The following is a 24,959-nucleotide window of genomic DNA, read 5'->3' as shown; positions in this document are numbered from 1 at the left end:
AGGAGCAGTAGAAATCGTAATCCTCGGACCAAAAGAGAGAATAATAAATCTTCTATCACTCGTCATTCATATGACATCATCTCCTCTGTATTCTACAATAAGTACTTATTTTGATGTATGTTTGGTCTCTCAATTATTGATGAAGTTTTACTTATTTTAATGGGAAAATAATATGTTTGGTCTCTGAATTATTGATGAAGTTTGATTTCGGTTCTGGTGATATATGATTTAGCATATTTAATCTTCAATTAATTAGAATATGAATTTTATTCCTTATGTAAGAAAAATGTTATATTTAAACTATTTTTAAAAGTATACTACGCTCCAATATAGAGTAATAATACAATTTTAACATAGTATATGGATATTTAAATAACGAAACAGTTAATACTTCATTAAGTTTATGATTGTTCACAATCAAAGAGAACAAAAATGCACACTTCAAGTAATTGAAGGTTAAATGTGCATAGTCAGATAGCATAAGGACTGAAATAAGAATCTACAAATAACTAAAGGATCAAAAGTGTTATTAACCCGTTTTATTAATTAACTAAAGTTCCAAGTTTTTGGCAGGAAATGTTTCTCTCTCTGATGGGTCTTACACGGCATAAAATCAAATTAATCAGGACTCAGGTACTAGACATCTGACGAGAAAAAAAAAAAAACTATTTAGTTAAGGTTTTTTAAATAGACATAAGGATTAGTTAATGTCCGATGCTAGTCTCCACAATCCACATTTGTTTATAAGAATCTTCAAGACTAACGCTGGTCTTTATTTAGGTTAGACAGACTCTTCAAGCTTAAAAGTGGTCGTCTTTCTTTAGTTAAGGTTCTACTTTACATGGTCGTCTTTCTTTAGTTAAGGTTCTACTTTACGTCTTCTCCTTTGTTTATAAAAATAGTCCACTCTAAGAAATGGTCCTTCTTCAAGATTCTAGATGCCATTGTTTGTTGGCTTTATTAAATTATCAATTACATACAAATATTTGGTGGTTAGAGATTTAAAGTGGGATTAGAAAACGCATTTCCTAAAGTTGTGCGCTGGATATAAAATGTTGTATCTAATGAACGTTTTATTATATTTGGCTCTTTGAAACTTTAAAAGATTCGTGTAGTAGTGTTTAACGAGTATGATTTGATGGAAAGTAAAAGTTGGATTTGGATTTTAAAATGGAAAGATTCATTTGGATTTTTAGGTACTCAATGAAGAAATTAGTGGTGTGTTAATGCATGACACCTTCAATTATAGTAAGTGTTGTTTTTGTAAAAAGGTTAGTGTTAAGTGGGATTAACCTTTTCTCCATTTCATATTATCCAAATTCTTATTTGGATGAGTGATATGTGTTTCATTTTAATATCGGTGTTCTAGATTAAATTTACTAAAACAAGGGTCTATACGAATATATAGATAATTTCATAGAGAACATTCAAACTTTTGTCAGTCTTTTCTCATATCTGCTTTTACGATTTTCGAGTTCCAACTTCTCTCATGGTCAGAAGAACAGAAAAAGCTAATCATTGGAAGTACCTCATCTGGCAAGAGACAATAGACTGAATGGGCAACTCCACTAAAAAAATTGCATTTTCTGGCAAAAGGGAGGGTATCGAGCAAGTCACTCCAACTACGAAAAAGTAAAAGTTCACTATGACTATGCGGCGAGCTTGTACATACTTCTTTTGATGCCTTGTACATACCAAACTTTTGATGGCCCAGATTGTCATGAATCAGGGTTAGGATCAGGGGCGGATCCACCCTATAGGTTGGGGGTGGCATGGCACCCCGTCGATAAATAATTTTTTTTATATATTTATGTTGTAATTTGTCTAAATTAAGTTAAATATTTGATTCTGTCACTCCCAGTCCTAAATTAGACAAAGGTGTCACGACTGGTAGACAGGTTTGAATCTATCTTGAATATTTTTTACTCCCGTTTTTCTTTGGACTTTTTACTTCTTTTATACCAGTAATTCTCTTTTCGGTCCTCCTAATTTTCTATTTATCCTTTTATTATTTATATTGTTTTTCCTCTTTTTTATTATTTTATCTGTGATCTCTAGCGAGAACACACAAATAGAAACTTCAAAATTTCTTAAATTAAGCATTTCTCTTAATCTCAAATTTATAAGTATTTAAATCGAAAAATTTGGGTCTCAATGAAAATTTTGGGTTGAGATCAAAATTCTTTTTTTTTTTTTTTAAATTTCTTTTGTTTATTACTCCCTCCGTCCATGTTTACTAAGTTTATATTTGACTTGAGACACTCTTAATAAGCAATAAATAAAATGAATTGGAGTACTTAATAATAAGGGTAAAATAGGTATAAAATGATAAATTATGTCTTGATTTTTTTTTCAAACTATATAACTTACAAGTAAAAGTGAAAATATATTTTTATTATAATGGACAAATAAAAATGAACGGAGGGAGTGTAATATAAAAATTTATGCTATTTTATAATTGTTAAATTCAATTTAAATCACTTTACTACTTAAATTGTGATGAAAATTTCGTAAATATTTTAGAAAAAACATGAAATTTATGATTTATTTTTTAGAACTTGTAGTTTAACTAATTCTACATATACTTATGGGGAATATTTACCTATTGAAGAATTTTTCTATTATTTTTCTTATTTTGATTGGCGTAATTCCTTATTGAAGATGTTGTTTTACTTGTGCAAGTTTATTTTTTAATATACATAAGAAATGCAAGTCCCTCGTGAAAATGTTGATTTTACTTCTGTTGTTAATGAGTGTTAATGAGTGTGATTCCTTGTTTAAGATGCTAATTATGTTCATTTTTTATTTATTTTTGAGGTGTAATTTTCATATTTGTAAATAAATCAAAAAAGCATATTAAGTTGACCCGAATAAACTAAAAAGAGATGAATCCGACCTAAATACATGTTCCTAACAAAATGTACATTGAAAAAAATTGTGGCACCCGCCACCTTCAAATTCTAGATCCGCTTCTGGTTAGGATATACAGGACTATTCGTGCTTATAGCTGTTAACCTTAGTTTTGCCCATTGTAAATGTGTTTTTGTCGAGCAGTACAACTTGGGAGTCTGTAACTGTAACTATAATCTAATCTGGTTGCTGAAAAATGCAATAGTAGATATGATCTACTTTTTGGTTTGAACTGAAAAATGCTGTAGTAGATACGATCTACTTTTTGGTTTGAAAAAAAAAGGATAATTTCATATATTTAGTCCAAAAAAGTTTGACAACGCATAATTATAGCAACCGATTACGATCATTTGTTAATAACAAAACATCTACAAGCAATTAACCCTTCCAAATTTTAAATAAACTGTAAAACTTTTATATTTAAAGTTTGGTTTTGTCTGCTTTTATTTTTTCCATTTTCATTATTTAATCCTTGAATTAGGATACTTTCATGTAATCAATCCAGAAAACTTCTCTTATTCTATAGATTGAACAATTTAGTTATTTTTAATTTCTACAGGTTCGACTTCGTATTCCCTGCTTTGTTCTTGTTTTTGCCTTAAACTTGCACTCTTTGACATCAATTGAAATAAAAAGTCTTATTAGTATAGGATGTATAATATTGTTTAAAAAATTCTACAGGAAGCTTACGTCATGAACTAACAGTAATTGAATGGAAATTATTTTGATATTTTAATTGCTGCAAGATGTTCTTTTATTAATAAAAACTTAATTGATGCATCTTGAGTTCATTGTCAGAATCGGGGAATCGTGGATTACCAATTTCTTTTGCAAGAAATATATGGAAATGTCTGTTAATTACTCTTATTATGGTTAAGAACTTTTTTAGTTAATTTAATCTACAACATTTATTTTAGAATGAGATATGTGTCACCTAACCATGTAAGAACTTGGGCAATAATAGAAAATGGAGAGGAGTTACATCCAGGTTAAGTGAGCATCTGTTTGGTTGAAGCTACGGTAACGTCTTGATGGACAACTATGCTAGATAAATTTGTAAAAATCGCATTTGGTAGCCAGTTTCTATCTTGTTATTTATACATGTAATATTTAAAAATTATTTAACTAGCAATAAGCATGCACAAATTTCAGGCAAAAGTTTATCTGATCCTCTTCCTTTTTCCTAGTTGCTTCTGAGCAAAAGTTGTATGCAATGACCAAGAACTATTCTACTTGCTGGACTTGGGTGCTCATTCCATCTCCAAATATTTAGCTAACTAGTGTTATTTGGCCCGTGCTAAGCCCGAGCCTAAACCGACATTAAAAATTTAATTTGTAGATATTTTTTAAAAAAATTCTGCTCTTGCTTCTTTGTTTTTGTAACATTAATTTGACACTTTAAAATGACTTCTAAAATTTTAAAGTACAAAAACGTATATGAAAGTTAGAAAACATTTTTCTTAGTTGTATTAGATTCTTTTTAAAAAAATCAAGCAATAGAAAGCTCTTCTAATTTATATTTTACTTAAATCTTTTGAGATTAAAGTCTCCGATGATCCAAATTGAGCTTTTCATATGTTATATTAATTTCATTTGATTCTTCGAATTGAACCCATATTGGCTAACTTATTTTTTACCAAAAGATATTACAGTATTAGATAAGTTTCATGTTAAAAGTGTGCGCATGTAAAATTTGATTAATTATTATTGTACTTCGAAGTTCATTTTTCGATTGAAACGAAAGTACTATAATTTACATTTTAAAAGTATTTAACATTAATATAATTTTATATGTATTTATTACTTTAATTTTAAACTTAATTCAACCTTAAGTGAAATCTTTGTTAATTGCTTATTTTGCCAGCATGTACGACACAAAATTACAGGAAAAAATAAAACAACTTTACGTCTAACCAGAGGGATAAAAATTGAAAACAGCAAATGATAATTAGTAAGCAACATCAACAAATACTTAATATTTTAATTCAATAATTAAGCATAAATTAAGATAGAATTTGAATGACAGGATAATTCTTTACGTGTCTATAATATATTCTTAAGGAAAACTATATTTTAAAACAAGTTTAATAATATTTCCTCAAAAGACTCAAATATATATATGAGTATGTTTTGTGGGGTCCACTATAATCTTTTCCATGACATCATTATTTTTAGTGACTTAAAAAAAAGTCCCGAAAATTCTCAAAATTTACCAAAATGTTTGAGGATTCACGAAGTCACAAAAATTTCAATTAGGGGTAAAGATATAAAATAAATTCATTTGAGGACTACAAAAAGTTGGTATTATCAAAATCCATGTGGAGTGGTCTCAAAAAAAATGAATAAGGGCAAAAAATGAAAAATGAAAATATGAAAGAAACAGTCAATAAGAGAAGCCACATGTAAGCATCTTATTAGTGTTGTGAGGATGTGAGGACTATAAAAACTCACCATCCTCACTTATATATAGTAGTAATGCCAGTTTACTTGCACAAACAGTATGCCAAATTATTCCAGGTATGGCTTTGACAAGTCCAACTCAATTATGTCTGAATTTTTGAAGAGATAAACTTACAATTTTTTTATAAATTTCGGTTATGCCTTAGATTAGCCTGGATTAATCCAGATTAAATGTACTTTTCGATTAATTAGGTTTAAGATTAAAAAATTATAGTAAATTGAGTTTATCTCATTTACCATTAAGCGATACGGCGGAAGAATGGTTGGAATTCGTTAAAAAAAATTGTTTTGAAGTTCAAATTTTACATAGGGCGAGGCAGTAAAAATGATCTATCATGCTCCATCAATTTTTTAAAGGGCTTATACGATATATTCACCCTTAACCAGATATCTGCGCTCAACTTAGAAATAACAAGCTTCTTGATAGATAGCACTTTACGTATCCCTTGCTGAACTGAATTTGATTAATTGGGCCACTGAGCTTCAACATAACATATGGCTAAACCAAATATAGGAAAGGTTAAGGTCAATTTTCATATAACACAATTTGTCTTGCATTTTCTACTAACATGACCATAAATCACTGTCTAATGAATAACAACATCATTTGATCATTCATGAACAACGCCGCAGCATACAAATTAGAAAACCATGTTACAAGACATCCCAGAATATGGCAAGGTAAAAACAAAATCCCCAAAGCAAACTATTGTAGACCAGTTCGTCTAAACACTTACTGCTTGATATTCATTAATTACAACAGTTTAAACCGATAGACGCCTTGAGAAGCATCTTGCATGTACTACTGTCTTCACCTATAATCAGAGATATCAAGTTTAAACCCTAAAAATTGAGAAATTCTTGATAGAGAAGTTTTCTCCTTAATCGAGCCTTTCGCAGTTCAAATCCAGATAGTCAGGCCGATAAATTTCGAATAACAGATCAATCAATAGAAAGAATCATAATATTATACCCAAAACACACACACACACAAAAAAAAAAAAAAAAAAAAAAAAAAAAATGCATAGAACCACAATAGTGTATTTCAACCGGAACTATTCTGATCATGAGGATCACAAGGGTCCATATTAAGATCAAACCCCTTATTCTCTTGATCATCATCTTTCTCATCAAACCCCTTGTTCTCTTGATCATCATCTTTCTCTTTCTTCTCTTCGTTATCGCCAACAATTTCGTCGGAGCATTTCCGGTCAATATCCACCGTCATTTTCCGTCCACCACTACCACTAGCTCCGTCAACGTCTTTACTGAAATACTTAACGGCAACCTGCATAAGAGGTAAATTTTCACCGGTAGAGAGTTCAAATCTAAAAAAAGAAAACACACAAAGTCGCTAATTAACCATCTAGTATTCTATAAATAAAAAATAATTTTAACCTTGTGTATACAGTGCAACCTGTATTCTCCGTAATATAGCGAAGAATTCTTCCACTTCCTCTTCCGCTACCTCCTCCGTTTTCATCTCTTCTTTTTGCTTCTTCTTTGCTGCTTCCGAAAAAACGTCGTTGTTATCCTCTGACTTTCTTTTTTCTCCTTCGTCTTCCATTGACGGATTATTGTCGAAGACCCAAGACTCACATAAAGTCTTTATTTAGAAAATTTTGTTAGTGCTACAGTGAGTAGAGTATTTTTTATAGCAGTGTGGACGGGGTACAACTTTTTATGAGTTTTAGTGACCTGTTGGTATGACGCGATAATATTCTTGCATGACGTTGCGGTGGATCTGGTAAAACTTAGCCAAATGATGTGACATCACTATGAACGTGTATACTAACAATATGTGGAGACTTTTCGTACTTCCTCCAATTGAGTATGAAATTTATAAAAAAAAATGTATGTTTTGTTTAAAATAAATCACAAATATTTGTGTGAATATAAATTATATTATTAATAATACAATAGAAATATAAAATTAAATTATTATAAAATATAAAAGTGCATTATTTTTTTTATTTTTTTGTAACTGAATATAAAAAGTGTCACTCTCTTTGGTAGCAGTTAGATTGTTAGTACTCTACTACTCTTTCATATATGTTCTTGTTATTGCTTGATTTTTGTTTTTACTATCAATATAAGCGCGTCAGTCTCTTTAAGGAAGACTTGCATGTATGTAGCTAACTGTAAAGGCAAAGAGGTTAGCAAGGAGATATTTGCCAACAAATTTTGTTGTTGTCATAGTATTAATTATTATTATAAAAAGTATTTTTTAGCAATAACATTTTTTGTTGTTACATACACTTTTCTCATCGGCTGTTATTGCAACGACGTGCAATAATTTTTTTGTTGTTGTAAAAAATACTTTTTGCAATAATAGTTAATACATGACAATAAAATTAAATTGTTTGACAATAAAGAAAAGTTTATTTTTAAAAATTTCATCATATATACTAATAATAAAACTAATTTGCTGCCGAATTTTATTTTTGTTATCAAAAAGTTATTATCATTTCTATACTTTCTTGTGGCGTAATCACAAACACAACAGGATGGAGACTAGGAGATCTGACAGTATTTGAGATGGAGGCAACTCCTTTGCTATCACACTGTTGTTGATACGCATTAACGCGTGTTGCATTTGTAGAATTATAGTACGAAAAGAATTATCTGGACGCATACGTGTGCTGAATTTGTAGGAACTTCAACTATTTGATGTTAATTACATCATTTATTGCATTTGTAGAATTACAGTATGAAGAGAATCATCTTGACGCATACGTGTGCTGAATTTGTAGGAACTTCAACCATTTGATGTTAATTACATCATTTATTGCATTTGTAGAATTACAGTATGAAGAGAATCATCTTGACGCATACGTGTGCTGAACTTGTAGGAACTTCAACCATTTGATGTTAATTACATCATTTATTGCATTTGTAGAATTACAGTATGAAGAGAATTATCTTGACGCATACGTGTGTTGAATTTGAAGGAACTTCAACTATTTGATGTTAATTAATTTATTTAATCTTTATGTTTGATTGATTTTAGTTAACAAATTGATTTGACCTGCCGACGCTCCTATCATTTTTTTGCGCGGATTGTTCTTCTTTTGGGGTGTTCTTTAATTTTTGCCCCTCAAATTGGTGGTCTTTTAATATTTGTCTTTCGCTTAACACTCAGAGATTCTGAGTTCGAATCCAGACTCAGTAAAAAAAAATTCGCACGGCATAAGTTGGACTCAACTTATGCCTTGAGGCAAACTTTTATTCAAAATTAGGCCTTAAGGCAAACTTCTGCCTTAAGCTCTAACTTTTGCCCAAAATTAGGCCTTAAGGCAGAGGTTTGCAAAATTTCAGCAAAATAATTTATTTATTTATTTTATTTTATTGTCTTAAGGCAGAGTTTGAAACCCAACTCATACCCTGCGAATCTCAACTTATAGCGAAGGCCAAAAATTAAAGACCACTGATTTAAGGGACAAAAATTAAAGGCCACCCCAAGCAAACTGCCCCGCTCCCACCTATTTTTGTGTGGGCCGATCCAAAGCATTACGCAAAAGCAAGTTTGGTAATCTGAAGGAATCGTGGAAAGGACCAGACATGTCTTGAAATTGTTACTATAATTGAAAGCAACCCACCGGGCCACCACAATAAAGGTCAAAATTATCAATCTTTCAATATTTAAGTTATTCTTTTCATATTTAAATTAGATATATTCTAGATATGAAGTTAATTATTAGTAGTGCATTATACTCATCTAATTTGATTGAAGTTCTTGGAGCTCATAATTAGACGATTAACGCCTATATTACGCTACTATGGGATGGAGGGGAATAAGAAGGGTGGATTTTGCTTTGATAACTGTAATTAAATTTCAAACACCTGATAATTGTGTTTCGATTACGTGTCCATTGATAAGTTACTAGAATCAAATGGTGGGGTTTGATAATCAACTTCTTTCTTTAGGGAAATTGATTCTGAGTTCTCTCTTTTTTTTTTTTTTTTTTATCCATTAATTAGTGCGGTACTCTTTTTTCTTTAGTCCTTTTTTTAAATAAAATTATAAATTTCTTATTCCTACAGTAATAAAGTAAAAAGTCGCTAGTTTCATGTATATGCATGTGTGAAATTATTCATCCCAAGAATCTTATGCACTAAAATTTTCAAAAGAGCTAGCTAGAAGGTGACAACACTTATTTTTTTCCTTCTAATAAAAGAAAAACAAACCGCATCCAAGGTGACCCTTAGGGCAACAGATATCATCATATACATTTCACACAGTTTCTCTCTATTATACTGAAAAACTTTTTAAATTTAAACTTAATTACCATTTTATTTTTAATAACATATTTTTAATTATATTCATAAAAATATAACATATTTAAAATCCCACAAGCTCTAATGCTACGTGTTAAAACTCTTTCTTTCTCTTTGAAATGGAGGAAATATACCTTTGGAGAAACTCTAAATTAATTAATTGGTTAAGTTAATATCTCATATGTTCAATACTAAGAAACTTTAACTATAAGTTTACATTTTTTGCCCTAAACAAGTGAAAAGTATTATTCCTAAATGAATTAAACTAAAATTGTTGCTTAGTAACTGGAGAGTATTTGGCAAAGAAGCCACTCCCTTAGTTTAATTTGCAAAAAGGCCACTCATTTTCTTTTTCCTTTATTTTTTCATTTTAGGGTTAAGGGTTGTGGCTCAGGGTCACTTTATAATTTTAAAAAATTTGGAGATTGTAACTTATACACTTAAGTCCCCTTTCACTTATTATTAAAATATACAAAAACCCCTTCTCTCTCCCCACTTCTTCCAACTCCCGCTCTAAAAAAAATTGAAGTTTTCATTAGAATTCTCCCTCGCCCCCAATCTTGGTAACGTTCCTGTCGACCATTCCAGGTATTTTCTTTAATTTAGCAACTCCTCCAGAGCATTTAGAGCTCCATTTGCCATGAAAGTTGTTATTATTTTACGAACTCAATAGAACCCTAGTATTCATAAAGTTGAGATTTTTTTTTTCAAAATTTTGAAAGTTTCGTCTGTTTTTTGCTAGAAATATGTGTTATTTCTACTTATTTTGCTTGTTTCGATCTTTGTTTTTCTGTTTTTGCTATTCGTAAAGTATGGTCTATTAATAGACTTTTGGTCGATTATTCTTGTTTTTTTTTGTCGTGGCTGATCAACGTCACTGTGTTGTTTGAATATAGATTATAAAAAATGTTTAGAACTAGAGGAAGAGGAGGGCACATAATTCAAACCCGTTCCAGGGCCACATTTGACGATAGAAAAAGAAAAGGTAGAGAAGTTAGCCGAGAAGGTAAAAGAATGTAGAACCTGAAAATGAAGCGTACTCGAAGGAGAATAATGATGTGTATAGTGTCAAGGAAGGTGAAAGAGATGATCTCCATGTTTCTGAGGAGTCTGGTGGTGATGAAAATGCTGATCCCTTGTCGGTGCCATATTGTACAAGGACAATTGACGTCGACAAGTATGGTCTGATCAATTGGCTGGATGATTACGAATCGTTTCCATCAAAAGTTTCGGTTAGAGTAGGTCAGAGATTGCCGATTTTAAAACATTGATAAAAGATCATAAACTTAGGAAAATGATCAGGCATTCCTGTTTTGGTCACTTAAGAAAAATATCATAACACTTCAATAGATTCAATGGAATGTTGGTGCACTATACGGTTCTTCGTCATGTGGTTCATAAGAAGAAGCGCGAGATGTGGTTCTTGGTGAATGACAAGCCCGTGTGTTTTGGCTTGAATGAGTTTGCTTTGATCACTGGTCTAAACTGTGGATTATATCCCACCCGAACTAGAGAGGAAAGGGCACTTAAGAAAGGGGCATCATTCTGCACAAAAGTTTGTCACGATAGAAAGATTTTTGCAGAAAAGCTGTTAGCGGTGATCAGAGGGCCTAGGCTGACCAAAGAGGAAAAGCTCAAATGTAGTCTAGTGTGGTTTCTGCACACAATATTGCTTGCCAAAGATGTGTCGAGGGTGTGGATCATGACACGATAAAAATGGCACGATTTGGAGTTCTTCGTAGCTATCCTTGGTGAAAGGAATCATTTGAACTCACTCTGGACTACTTTAAGAACAAGATAGACATTCCCAAGCACCACCAAGTGCATGCGGAGAAAAGGGTTGCATCATATGCTCTCTATGGCTTCCCTTGGGCATTCATGGTAAATATTATAGACGACTGGTGCAGTAGAGTATAGAGTGTGTCTTGTTTATTTTTCACTTAGTTTTTATTTATGTGATTACAGGTCTGGGCATATGAAGCTTTTCCTGCACTTGGAAGGAATGCTAGGAAATCAGAGGAGTTTCATTTCCCTATTCTTAGGATTCTTAGGTGGCACACGAAGAAAATAGAGCGATTCGCTGAACGAGATCCATTTAAGAGAGCTGGAGTTGTCAAGGTATAAATTTGGAGTCTATTATTAATTTTTTGGCAAAAAGATAAGCTTAATGTTAATGTTTTCTTTATTTGTAGATGGTGCACCCTTACCTCATCCCTACAGTGCGTGAGTTGGAGCAGGATTACATGAAAAATCTATTTCCATATGATGATGAAAATAATGACCCAATCATTAATGAGTTGGAGCGTGAACTTTAAGGCGTGGATCGTTTTGATTACCAAAAAATTCCTCGAAGGCTTCTAGTAGGAAGGGGAAGGAGTCCATGGAGCCTTTTGATGAGGACTATACTCAAGAGGCCGAGGATAATCATTTGGAAGATCTCAGTGGTAATTCAGTTGCAAAAGATAATGTTGGTGTTGGGACATCTATGGGTCGTCTTTGCACCAAGTGGGCTGAGGATAAGCAACTGAAGCAGTGTGTGGAGAAGATTGAGGAGTCTTTGAAGGTTCTTATCGCTTATGTTGAGGGGGAAAGAATTAGAAAGAGCGAGAAGGCGAAGAAGAAGAAGGAGACTCTCAATGAAGCTGCTAGTGAGGTTGAGGTTGATGTTGATCAGCCAATTGCTCGACATGTCGATGTGCCCAATGCTCAATATCTCCACGCTCGCGTGTCTGCTCACTGAAGTTCGAAGGAGTCCGCGGGCCGAAGTTGCGAATGAAAAGAAGAAGTCCTCGTCGCCGAAGTCGAGATCCCCGCCGAAGGAGAGAAGGATAAAGAGTCCTGGCCGAAGCCGAGGTAGAAAAAGAAGTCCCCAGTGATGAAGCTGAGAATAAAAAAGAAGACCTTAATGATGACGCTAATGTTGAGTTTAACGCTGACAAAGCTATGTCGACTATTGTCGAGAAAATTAATTTATGTGTGGTGGATGATAACAATTAATTTGTGTGTGGTGGATGACAACAAACAATTTTATTGCTTAGTTTTAACTGTTTTTTACTTTAACAAACAATTTATGACAACTGTGTTGTTGCCTTGTGAATTTAGACGGGTAAATTTTTGTAAGTGGTAATTTATGCAAGTTTATTTAACTGTGTTGTTGCTCTGTGGATTTGAATGTGCTTTTGTTTATTATAGACTTGAGTTAATCTTTATGATTATCGACTGTGAATATGTATTGAATGCTTATTATAGACGTGATTATTAACTATGACTAAGATTTATACGCAAACTCATATAAATAAAATTTGCTTCATATTCTTAATAATTCATCATACATCCTAAGTCCAAATAGCAGTTGATATATAAACCAGGCCACTGTTTTCCTAAAAAGGCTATAATTAAATTAAATTAAATAAATAAAAAGACTTGATGCTATTTTAATACTATATTAACACTTGATTATAAGTATTATTATTATTAGAGTCCTCATCCATTATACACATGATCCAAAGATCTTTAGAACAAGTAATGGTCATTAATCATCAAATATTTGTCTAAAAAGGCTATAATTAAATAAAATAAAATAAATAAAAAGACTTGATGCTATTTTAACACTATATTAACACTTGATTATAATTATTAGAGTCCCCATCCATTATACAAATGATCCAAAGATCTTTAAAACAAGTAATGGTCCTTAATCATCAAATATTTGCCTAGAAAGGCTATAATTAAATAAAATAAAATAAATAAAAAGACTTGATGTTATTTTAACACTATATTAACACTTGATTATTATTATTAGAGTCCCCAAATATTATATACATGATCCAAAGAGCTTTAGAACAAGTAATGGTCCTTAATCATCAAATATTTGCCTAAAAAGGCTATAATTAAATAAAATAAAATAAATAAAAAGACGTGGTGCTATTTTAACACTATATTAACAGTTGATTACATCATATTAGAGTCCCCATTCATTATACACATGATCCAAAGAGCTTTAGAACCACTAATGGTAATCATAACACTACTATCTAATAAGTCTGATAACAAGCTAATGTTCTCAAAGCATAACCTTGTTCCAAGGAGGACCATTACTTGTTCTAAAGATCTTTGGATCATGTGTATAATATATGGTGACTCTAATATGATGTATTCGAGTGTTAATATAGTGTTAAAATAGCATCAAGTCTTTTTATTTATTTTATTTTATTTAATTATAGCCTGTTTAGGCAAATATTTGATGATTAAGGACCTTTACTTGTCCTAAAGCTCTTTGGATCATGTGTATAATAGATGGGGACTCTAATAATAATAATCAAGTGTTAATATAGTGTTAAAATAGCATCAACGATTTTTATTTTATTTTATTTTATTATAGCCTTTTTAGGTAAATATTTGATGATTAAGGACAATTACTTGTTCTAAAGCTCTTTGGATCATGTGTATAATAGATGGGGACTCTAATAATAATAATAATCAAGTGTTAATATAGTGTTAAAATAGCATCAATTCTTTTTATTTATTTTATTTAATTTAATTATAGCCTTTTTAGGCAAATATTTGATGATTAAGGACCATTACTTGTTCTAAAGATCTTTGGATCATGCGTATAATAGATGGAGACTATAATAATCAAGTGTTAATATAGTGTTAAAATAGCGTCAAGTCTTTTTATTTATTTTATTTAATTTAATTATGGGCTTTTTAGACAAATATTTGATGATTAAGGACCATTACTTATTCTAAAGATCTTTGGATCATGTGTATAATGGATGGGGACTCTAATAATAATAATAATCAAGTGTTAATATAGTGTTAAAATAGCAACAAGTCTTTTTATTTCTTTTATTTTATTTTATTATAGTCTTTTTAGTCAAATAGTGGCATGGTTTATATATCAGCTACAGTCGAGTATAAACAAACTACTTAATCTAGTGTACTATGCTCGTTGGCAATTATACACTTTTGGTATATTATAGACTAATCCACGTTCCGTTAGATTTACGTAGTTTGGGGTTTGGGGTTTGACCTTTTTTTAAAAAAAAAATTATTTTTATGAGCTTTACATTCACCAAGCTTCTCATTCCAAAACAGTCCCCTCTATTTACTTAGTCTATAATATACTATGTCATTGGCGATTATACACTTTTGGTATATTATAGACCTATCCACGGTCCCTAAGATTTACGCAGTTTGGGGTTTGGGGTTTGATTTTATTTTATTTTTTAAATTATTTTTATGAGCTTTACATTCACCAGGCTTCTCATTCCAAAACAGTCCCCTTTAGTTACTTGGTCTATAATATACCGATGGTCTATAAGATGCTATAGCTTGTGGTTATTATCAATATTGTATTGGTTATTAATCAACTTAGCTTGTGGTTATTATAGATATGGTAGTTGTTTGGTTATTAATCGACTCATCAAACAACATTAAATCAACAGTATGCAGAAAATAAAGTAAGAACACAAAGATCATCACATAAACTATTTTCATTAATATGGTGGATTTTTACATAACAAAATAAAACCCCAAAACACCACCCAAATAGGGAGCACTAAGACGTTTATATTATGTTTTTAAGATGAGTGAGTGGGTTTCAGAAACTAAATACTTAAATCCAAACTAACCAAAAAAAAATGAAATAGGCAAGACTCTAGTACAACTTTCTTAAGAATTATGGGTTAAAAATAGCTGTCAGCGGCCATTTTTCGTTCCCGTCTTTAAAATATAGTCACTATCATGCAACTTCAAAGGAGAATAATATCATGAATTGGAAACTATATGATAATGACTATTTTTCAATTACAAAATGATTATTTGTGAGTTTTACCCGTTTATCGACAGAATGAGCAACGTACCCCTTCACGTGAAAATTAATCTCAATTTACGGGGCAGTGTGGGGCATATTACTTTAAAGCTAATCCAACAAAAAATCTACCCAAATGTGCAATTTACTTTGCCCTTCCCACAAAGCAAGACAATTTTTTTTAGTCACGCATAGTAGCTTCATAGCTTGGACCAACTTCATTATTCATACATCATTTTATGGACTATAGTCTTGCGGTGCTAAGGTTTCATTAAAAAAAAAGATGGACTATGGTTATGGTATGATACTAACAAGTGGAGTAACAACTAAGTTCAAATAATGAATAAAAGTTGTTAACAAAAAGACCTTATCGTTAAACTTAATTATTCCGCGAATACAATCAAGATTTGTTCAAACTTCAAAAGTAATCTCATCAAACGTTTTACTCATTGGAAAGTGTAGGACATCTTACATTAAGACTAGTCCAACTACCTAAATGTCAATTTTCAAGGCATATTTTTTTAGCCACGCGCAGTAGCTTGGACCACATTTATTATCATACCATCTAATATCATGGTCCTCCAATTTATCGAGATATTTGGCCAATTTCTGATATTTATATCGTCCACCTATAAATCGTGGGGAGACGTATAAGCTTAAGGATAGCAGTTGAACATTTTTCATCGAACATATATAAGCTAAATATTAGTATAAATACATTGAATCTTGAACAATCTCAGTAAAATTTTGACTTCGCCACTAGTCGTGGCTAATAAATTGCAAACTACATAAAGTCAAAATGGACTAAAAAATAGGCTATAGCTAACCCCTCCCCCTCTTAATTACCAAGTTTTGCTTTTTTTTCTTTTGTTTATTTTCTTATTATTTATTTAATTATCAAATAAAGCTAATAGTATTTTTCTTTATTATGATTATATGTAGCATATCAAATAAATAAATAAATAATTTAAAAATTGATTAGGTCCTCATGGGTCAATTTGGAATACGTATTTCCCAAATCAATTCAACTTTTAGATCGTTGAATTGATTGGATCAAATGTACCGCGTTAACAAATAAACGAGTTATTAAACCGTCTAAATTTGAGCCAGTTGAATAAATTATCTATGGCGGGCTAAATTTGACGCAAAGATAAAAGGGAAGTTCATGACTTTGTTTAGCATCCACTAAATTCACCTTCAGTTTTACTTTCTAGTGACTTTTTAAAATTTTAATTGTGTCATCCAAATTCCAAAATACTCTAGAAAAGGAGTAGTATCTATATTTAGGTTTCAATATCTATATTATAGTATGAGTCATACTGCATGTCCATTGTCCACTAGTCCTTATTAGTCATCTAACGCAGTTGCTTACAACAATATGTTCAGAATTGAGCCTTTCAAGAATCTGCTTCTTTCACAGTTCAATTCTTTTAGTAAAATTAGCCTAGCAGAACCAAAAGTGGTCCTTATTTTTATGCAGGGATGTTGATGTTATACACCACTAACTTGTATTTTCAGTAGCGGATGCAAGTTTAGTGTCACGGTGCAATTGAATTCAGTATTTTTGATAGAAAATAAAGTTGTATATTATCAAAGGAGGTTCTACCATGTGAAAACGCTCTTTAAACTTTAATCTTAGTTGTTCATTATCAAGAAATCACAAATGTTACTTGATTGGCCAGGAATGTTCGATAACTCAATTTACCTGGTAAGGTCTTAGGAGCGGATCATATAGCCCATACGAAATTAATCGTACGTAGTCCGAGCCAAAGCAATGAACTTATTTGAAGTGACCCATTTTCTATTAGAGAAGTCTATGTCTGAACATTGATCAATTTGACTTCCTCACTTAGCTACTCTAAATGGAGGTAGTTAAGAGAATAAATAAACTTTGTTTAAATAAGGCTTTAACTTTTAAATGTTATCAGACTAATCACCTATGTATTCATCTTGTTCATCTTCTTACACACTCGAGGATCATGACTAGAATCTCCGTAAATAAACTCTATCCCTAAACGAAGGAACTTGAACGTTATCAACATTAATAAGCTTTCTATGCTGTGAAGGTATAACATATAATGTAAAAGTAATTGTGAGTTCAATAGTACTAATAGTATAAAAAATTGAATCAATCAAGTTAAATTTTAAATTCGTCTAATATTTTCATATTAGAATTAGATAACCTTTACGGCAAGAAGTAAAATGGGGTTGGGGTCGGTGGGGGAAAGACAGGGACAATAACGTTACTCAGAGTGGAAGCCTCGAAATAAGGTTTTAAGATTGGGACAAAGCCAAAACACAATGTCCTTGGTTTTGTTTGTGCATCAATTTTGGCACCAAAACCCACAATTAATTGAATCTAATCTTTTGCGTGTATCGGTGCATGTGGTTTTGCTCTTCTCAAATTACGTAATAATGTTAGAGAAAGCCAAGCCATAGCTTTTGTCCAGGCAAGGGTATAGACGAGTATCACATGTAGCTAATAAAAATGTAAACCGTTTTAGTATCAATTTATAATAGTTTAGATCAGATAAATTGTGTTGTCGGGTATTCCCGGCCCACCAAGCGAAGGCTAAAGTTCCATTATATGTTTTCAATTTTTTTTGCGCAGGTTGTTCTTCTTTTGGGGTGGTCTTTAATTTTCGTCCCTCAAATTGGTGGTCTTTAATTTTTACCCTTCGCCTAATAACTCGAAATCGCCAAACCCTAACGATAAGAAAATTAATTTCGCAAAAATGAGTTTCAATTCGCAACATGTAGCCGCCCAGCGTAGTTTGCCAAGGCATATAGAGTTTGCTTAAGGCTATTTGGCTCCAAAACTCTATCTTAGCGCATACAGAAGAAACTCGCTCCATCAAGATAATTTGCCTGCAAACTCGCCAAGTGTATTTCTTGCGTAAAACTATGCCCGACGCAACGTAGTTTAGGAAGGCACCCCTCGACTAGCGATTTTTTTAAATTTTCGCCGGGTATGAGCTCGAACGGGGAACCCCAAGTTTAGCGACAAAAAAATTAAAATTTTCATTTTGATGGGTAAAAATTAAAGACCGCCCCAAAATAAGGGCATTACTTCCAATTGCCCTTATGTTTTCACCTGGTAGATTTTCTTCAGGGAATATGAATCTTTTATTCAGTTGATCTTGAGTCGACATCCAAACACGAAATATTTCAGACTTTGATTTAAATTCCTCAAATGGTAATTTTTTTGTCAGTTTTATGAACGTTTGATCGATCATGTGCTCTAATTTGAGTGGTGACAGAAGTGTGGACCATATTGTGTGGTTAACTAGAAAATTTTCCACATATAAGAGAGAGGCAAAATCTTTGTCAAGGAAGAGCCTTATAACACATGCCATTGTTGGCCTTAATCCATTTACTGTCCGATAGTGACTAATTACACCATTTTTGCACGTTAAGGTTCCAAGAGCCATCAATGTTTTGTTTCAACAAAAATTAACCGTGTGGTTGTTTAGCTCATTGTTCACATAGGTAATTTTTTGTAGAATGATTCTCCGAGTATCTTGTTTAATTATTTACAATTCTCATATACTTTCAAAGGGAGAGAACAATTCATTCAACAGAAAGATTCTAAAATTGCATAAGCTTGATTCGATCAAGTTGAGTTACTTAAAAACTTCAATTTCCTTTTAAGCTAAAAATTCGCCTGTCTTACACGAAAACATAATATCTACCCATGGAATATCTTACAATAGGCGTTTACAAGAGGCAACAAAAGGAAAATAAAATTAAAGAAAAGTTAAAATTAAAGAAATGTTTCCTTTTCTTATTTTTTTTCGTTTTAAATTTTGATCGTTGCGTGTCTCAATTTACTGTTTTGTGCCAATTAAGCTATTAATCATTATAGCGAGAATCACTTATAATTTAGGGAACTAATTGTTTTATCAGATATTTTAAACATGACAGCAGTTTGAATCACCGCCTATCGGAGTATGAGTTGACTAGTTAACACTTAATTACACTAATTAAGTGAGAGGTTTAGTCAAAATAAACATATAATAATAGACCTAAAATGAATTTGGACTAGACCTCATCAGAGCAGTTGCCAAAAATCGGGGCAAAAAATCCCAAGAAATGAGGAATCCTTTGGCGTATCCTTCTAGTCAAAAAGAAAAATAAAATAATTAAAAATTACTTGCACTAGGTGTTTACACCAAACCAATAGATTCATGTCATGTGTATGAATATATTATAACATTACTTAACCATGGTTGGTAAATGTGTGTAATTAGTATATTAAATTACTTAACTACAGTAAATTACACTAGTTTGATGTAAACAATCGATGAATAATAAATACCAAATAAACCATTAACATGTCATGGAAAAATCGTATTTCACTTGAAAACAAAGGGGGAAAAAAATTGCTGCTATAAGTCTATAATAATAATAATTATTATTATTATAATAAGCATAAACAAACAAAATTTCAGACCTATCATTTTCTTCAATTTAATGGTGTGATATTTTTATATCTTTTTTGTTTTGTTTTGTTTTTGCGGGTGTGGCACAAGTAATCAAATAAAGGATGAAACTACGTAAATAAAAAAGAAGCTGAGACTAATCAGGCGGATTAACCGATTAAGTTGAACAAATGGAATAACTAAATGTGAGGGAAATTTAAGTATAATATTTTAAATAGCGTGAAATACTCCATTTTCTTAAGAATAAAGATTTCACTATTTTTGTTTATCATGATTTTGATTCTTCAATATAATTATGCTAATACTAGTGGGTCGAGTTGGAATAAACCCATCTACAAGCATTTGATTGCTTATGTTGAGTATGTTAGAGTCTAAATTGATTCTGACAATGTTAATTAAGCACTCATTGAATTTCATAATTTTATCATTTTTCCAGTTCAATGGAAAATCATGAAGGAAATACAGCTCGATTGATTATATTTACAGAATATCAGAAGAAGCAAAACTCATTAACTCTTCTCCTTTCTTTCTTCTTCTTATAAAAATTAAAGTTGAGTGTGTCACGTCACTGAAAAAAAAATCAGCGATACATAAATATGTCGCTAAACACGTCATTATAAGAAAACTTAAAATTAGCAATGGAAATTTTTATTGCTAAACAACAAAAATTTATCGTTAATTCTGCTTAATATTATATTCGCGATCAATTATCAAAAATAAAAAAAAATCTTGCGAGTTACGAATTATTTAGAGTATTTTTTTTTCAAAAGTATTACTATCATTTTTATCTAGAAGGACGGTCCCATCATTCACGTTTGGACTGTTTCACTGGCCCTTGAGAATTTCTCAGTTACCAAAGTAGAAAGTTACAGTCATTTTCAACAATTAGACATGAGGACCATATATATATAACAGCTAAAAGGACCACCTCTCTGTGCTCTTTGTTTATTTTTCTTTTACCTCTATTTACAATGTCGACTAGCTTTCTAAATATACATATAGATTTTAGAATTTCTATTTTAAAAGCATATGGTAACCGTAGTAGGTGTTGACGTCGATTTAAACAACAGCTTGTAGAATGCAATCAGTTTAATTTCATCCGCAATGGTATTCAATTTTTTTTTGCATACTGTATTTAGTGTAATTTGATAACAATGATTCATCGATAGTTTTAGGACCCATTTGGCCATAATTTGGTCATGAAAATTTGAAAAACATCTAAAATTCTGTTTTCATTTTTTTTTTTTACTTTGAGTAAATTCAAACAACCAAATATTCTCTACAAAAACTATAACCAAACACAACTCCATCTTCAACTCGTACTTCGATAATTCCAAACACAGTGAAAAATATTTGGTTGCTATGGCCAAACGCCTACTTAGATTGAAATATAGTTATTTCAACATGTTATTTACATCTTTTTCGAGCAATGTTTTAAGAGGGGCCAAACACCTACTTAGATTGAAATATAGTTATTTCAACATGTTATTTACATCTTTTTTTCGAAAGAAACATCTGCGCAATCGTACTTAGGCGTAAGTCTAATGTATCTTCAATATTATAAATTATATTACTAAGAAAATAAGCAAAACTAAAATTTTCATTAAAATACTGCAAATATATCACCGATAAAATTTTCATTAAAATTCTGCAAATATATATATATATAAATTATTATAATATTATTTTAGAAAGGTAACAACACAAAAAATGATAATAGTCGAGATGATCTTTAAAATGAAATCATTCCACTTCATCATCGATCTCCACATCTACTAGTGCTTCTCAACATATTTGTAATGATTTTTGTTTATAGAAGAATAAAAAAGTGTAAGAGCGATGGCAAAAAGTGGATAACATATAATGCTATGACATCTCCATCATATCAATTTCAAGCATAATCATCTAAAAAAAATTATTTATGGCAGATTGGCAGTGTTACTTTCTATCAGAGTTGCTTTCTTTATTTATATATTTTTGGAAAAATCATTACAACATGAAAACATGATACCATAAAGTATAAAAATCATTAACCAATAATAAAAACATCTTTAAAACAACGACAAATAAAATTTAACGTCCGGGGCGTACGCTTTTGCTCATGAGGCTTACACCCTAAATTCTAGGGCGTACGCCCTATGGACTTACGCCTTTTATTTGCGCCCCTGAGCGTATTTGATACGCCCCGCCTCGGGAGTCACCCTAATAACGCCTTCGAAAACACAGTTATCGAGTAACCAATCCATATTTAATGCCGATAATTATATGCCTTAGTCTCTAATTATTACTTAAATATATTTACCATCACAATTTGAAATTTAAGCTAAATTATAACTTACCTAAAATGGGATATTGAGGCGAAAAAAGAACAATTAGTTTTACTAATTAAGTACTCCCTCCGTCCAACATAACTGTCATCTTAGCAAAATCACGCCCATTAAAATATCAATAAATACAATGTTGAGTTTACTAAATTGTCCCTATTTATTAGATGTTTTTTTAGAATTGAGTAATATCAAAGATGACTACTTCTTTAATGCTAAGAATATAGTTGGAAACACTTATCAATTTTTGTTTTTGAGTTCCTAAGGTGACTTTATTTTGATACAAAACTCTTTTGCTAAGGTAATATTTATTTTTGGAATGAGGGAGTAATTATTTAATCACCGCTCGATTAACAGGCATGTTTGATTCATTAGATTAATATAGTAATTCCATGCTTGTGCCGTGATTAATCAAATACAATATTATGGCACGAATTATCAAGTAGATCACATTATTTACTTTATCCTACTGTCTACCTCTGCTCACATGAATTGTATTAAATGTAAGATTGTGTTTTATCTATACGTAGGGTGTGTTATGGTACTAAGGAAAATGTTTTTCAGGGGAAACAAATCGAAAAAAATTTTCTGATGCTTGGTAGATAAGTAAAAGTAAATATTATCCCTAAAATAATTTTTAGGTTACCTAGGAAAATACTATAGGTGGGGAGTCAGGGCGGGCTGTGGAATGGTCAATGGTTGGGGCTTGGGAACACGGTGGAGCTACAAGCTTGTCTACGGGTTTGATAGATCCAGTAGCTTTGTCTCATAGCTTTGTATTTATATTTTAAAATTTATTTAAATGTGTAAATAATTTATTAAGAACTTGGTAAATTATTAATTTTAAAAAATCAGCAACTCATAAACTCAAAATTCTAATTTCATCTCTGTTTTGAAGATGGGGAGAAAACAATGAGCTCGGAATGCAACTTATTAAACTTGTTTTTCTTATTCCTACTAGGAAAGTCATTTTATTTTTTTAATTTTTGAGAAATTTATTTTCTAAAACATATTGACCAATCAAATATAAAAAAGAAAATTTAAAACATTATTTAGAAGGTATTTTCCTGGTACCAAACACACCTTTAATCAACCCCCTTAAAATCAACTCCTAGGGAAGCCATGAATAATTTCAGAACAACTTGACGTAAAAACAGTTTGAGGCTCCTCTATGATTCTGTATTAAAATATTGATATTCCAACTCCCTATGTTTACACAAAGATGTGCCCACTGCCCATTTCCTCAGAGATTTCATGCTTTATAGTACTATAAACAGAGCATGATAGCATGAAAGACCATTCATTTTCAGTATTCGTACTAGAGAAAATGTTAGATACTTTTCTCTCTCTTTCCCCCTTTTGACTTGTGTATGTGTAGGGGAGAAATATAAAAAGAGTTACTGATTGGTGATATTTTTTTCATTTGTTTAATGTTATCGGCACTTTACTAGCTCAATTTTAATTTGCATGATATAAGATTCACTAAAAAGGGTAAAACACTTCTACTTGAAACTTTCATTTTCAAGATCAATGACCGAAGCTAAAATATAAGGAATTAAAAAATATTGTCACACAGAATTTAAATGTATGACCTAAAATAATTTTTGAAGCCCCTTTGATCATTAGGATATAATCTTTTTGTATGTCAAGGAGATAGATGAAAAAGAATCCATGTCTTTACTATTTAAGAGTAAATCGCACTAAACTTGTTGAATAGTTAATATATAACTCAAATTCTTTTGACTACATTTGCAAAATACGCTTTTCTGACGAAGAAAATTTCATTAAAAAAAATATGTCCGTCCCATGACACTCGTTAACGGCAGATAACGTGTAGCATGAGAGACACAACGCCATTCCTATTTTCAGCAATTAACGCCAGTGATGGTAGTATAACCAAAAGGGATTTTCAGAGAAGTGGGACCAAAGAAACGTCACAGAGTCACATGGCAAAGAGAAAAAGATTGGTGAGATGATATCAATCTTCCTTCATTCACATCACTTGTATTCGAATTCCTCTTTCCTTTTGCCGTAACAATTGGTGTATGAACCCGGGGCGCGCCTCAAACTAATTTTAAGGAGTACCTTATACTATTAAAGATGAATTTAGGATTTAAATCTTATAAGTTCTTATAACAGTTTTAAGTTAATATACGATGGTGATAAGCGAGGGTTACAACAACTTTAAGTCATATACGATAGTGATAAGAGAGAGTTGCTTAAGTGGTAAGTAGTATCTACCTCTCAAATTAAGATCATGGATTGGACTCGCCAACAGATAAAAAAGGAGGAAATAAGGGTAAAAAAAAAAAAAACAATCAATATACAATAAGAACTGATTTCTATAATAAAAATGTTTATAGATACTTAGTGAATATTTTAATACATACATAATGTTTGAGAAAAAGTTATTGGATTTCCATTAATACTATCTCTCACTATCTCGCACAGTTATCAAGTAGCTTTGTCCAACAAAGTTCAGCCATACATGCTAAAATTTAAATTTTAAGTAGGCGTTTAGCCATGAAAACTAAAAAAAAACCACTAATATTTTTATCCCACTAAAATTTAAATTTAAGATTTTATGATACTCGATTCCAGTGAAAAAAAATTTCAAAAAAAAAAAAAAAAAAAAATTCTCAAATTGACCATCCCCTGAATTGACCATTAGGTCCATGCTTAGATGCACCTACTATTATAAATCCACAAAACCCCTAACAGTTACTCTTGCCA

General features: G+C 31.3%; 1 protein-coding gene across 2 annotated transcripts; it reads right to left on the bottom strand.

Annotated features, from left to right (window-relative positions):
• Nucleotides 1-5,963: 5,963 nt before the first annotated feature.
• Nucleotides 5,964-7,077, bottom strand: LOC132066752 (uncharacterized). 2 transcript variants are annotated; one of them, XM_059459970.1, is made up of 4 exons: nucleotides 6,788-7,077; nucleotides 6,536-6,658; nucleotides 6,421-6,499; nucleotides 5,964-6,185 (listed from the first exon to the last, which is right to left on the bottom strand). In XM_059459970.1, the coding sequence occupies exons 1-4, from the start codon at nucleotides 6,935-6,937 to the stop codon at nucleotides 6,121-6,123; spliced, it is 417 nt and encodes a 138-aa protein (XP_059315953.1). In that variant the 5' UTR covers nucleotides 6,938-7,077; the 3' UTR covers nucleotides 5,964-6,120. The 2 variants fall into 2 exon arrangements, with proteins under 2 accessions (XP_059315953.1, XP_059315952.1); XM_059459969.1 differs by having other exon boundaries at nucleotides 6,421-6,658; nucleotides 6,788-7,065.
• Between the last annotated feature and the right edge of the window lie 17,882 nt (nucleotides 7,078-24,959).

This window comes from Lycium ferocissimum, chromosome 8, assembly GCF_029784015.1.
Source record: "Lycium ferocissimum isolate CSIRO_LF1 chromosome 8, AGI_CSIRO_Lferr_CH_V1, whole genome shotgun sequence".
NCBI lineage: Eukaryota > Viridiplantae > Streptophyta > Magnoliopsida > Solanales > Solanaceae > Lycium > Lycium ferocissimum.
The sequence above is the reverse complement of the archived record's forward strand: the minus strand, read 5'-3'. Positions and strand labels throughout refer to the sequence as shown.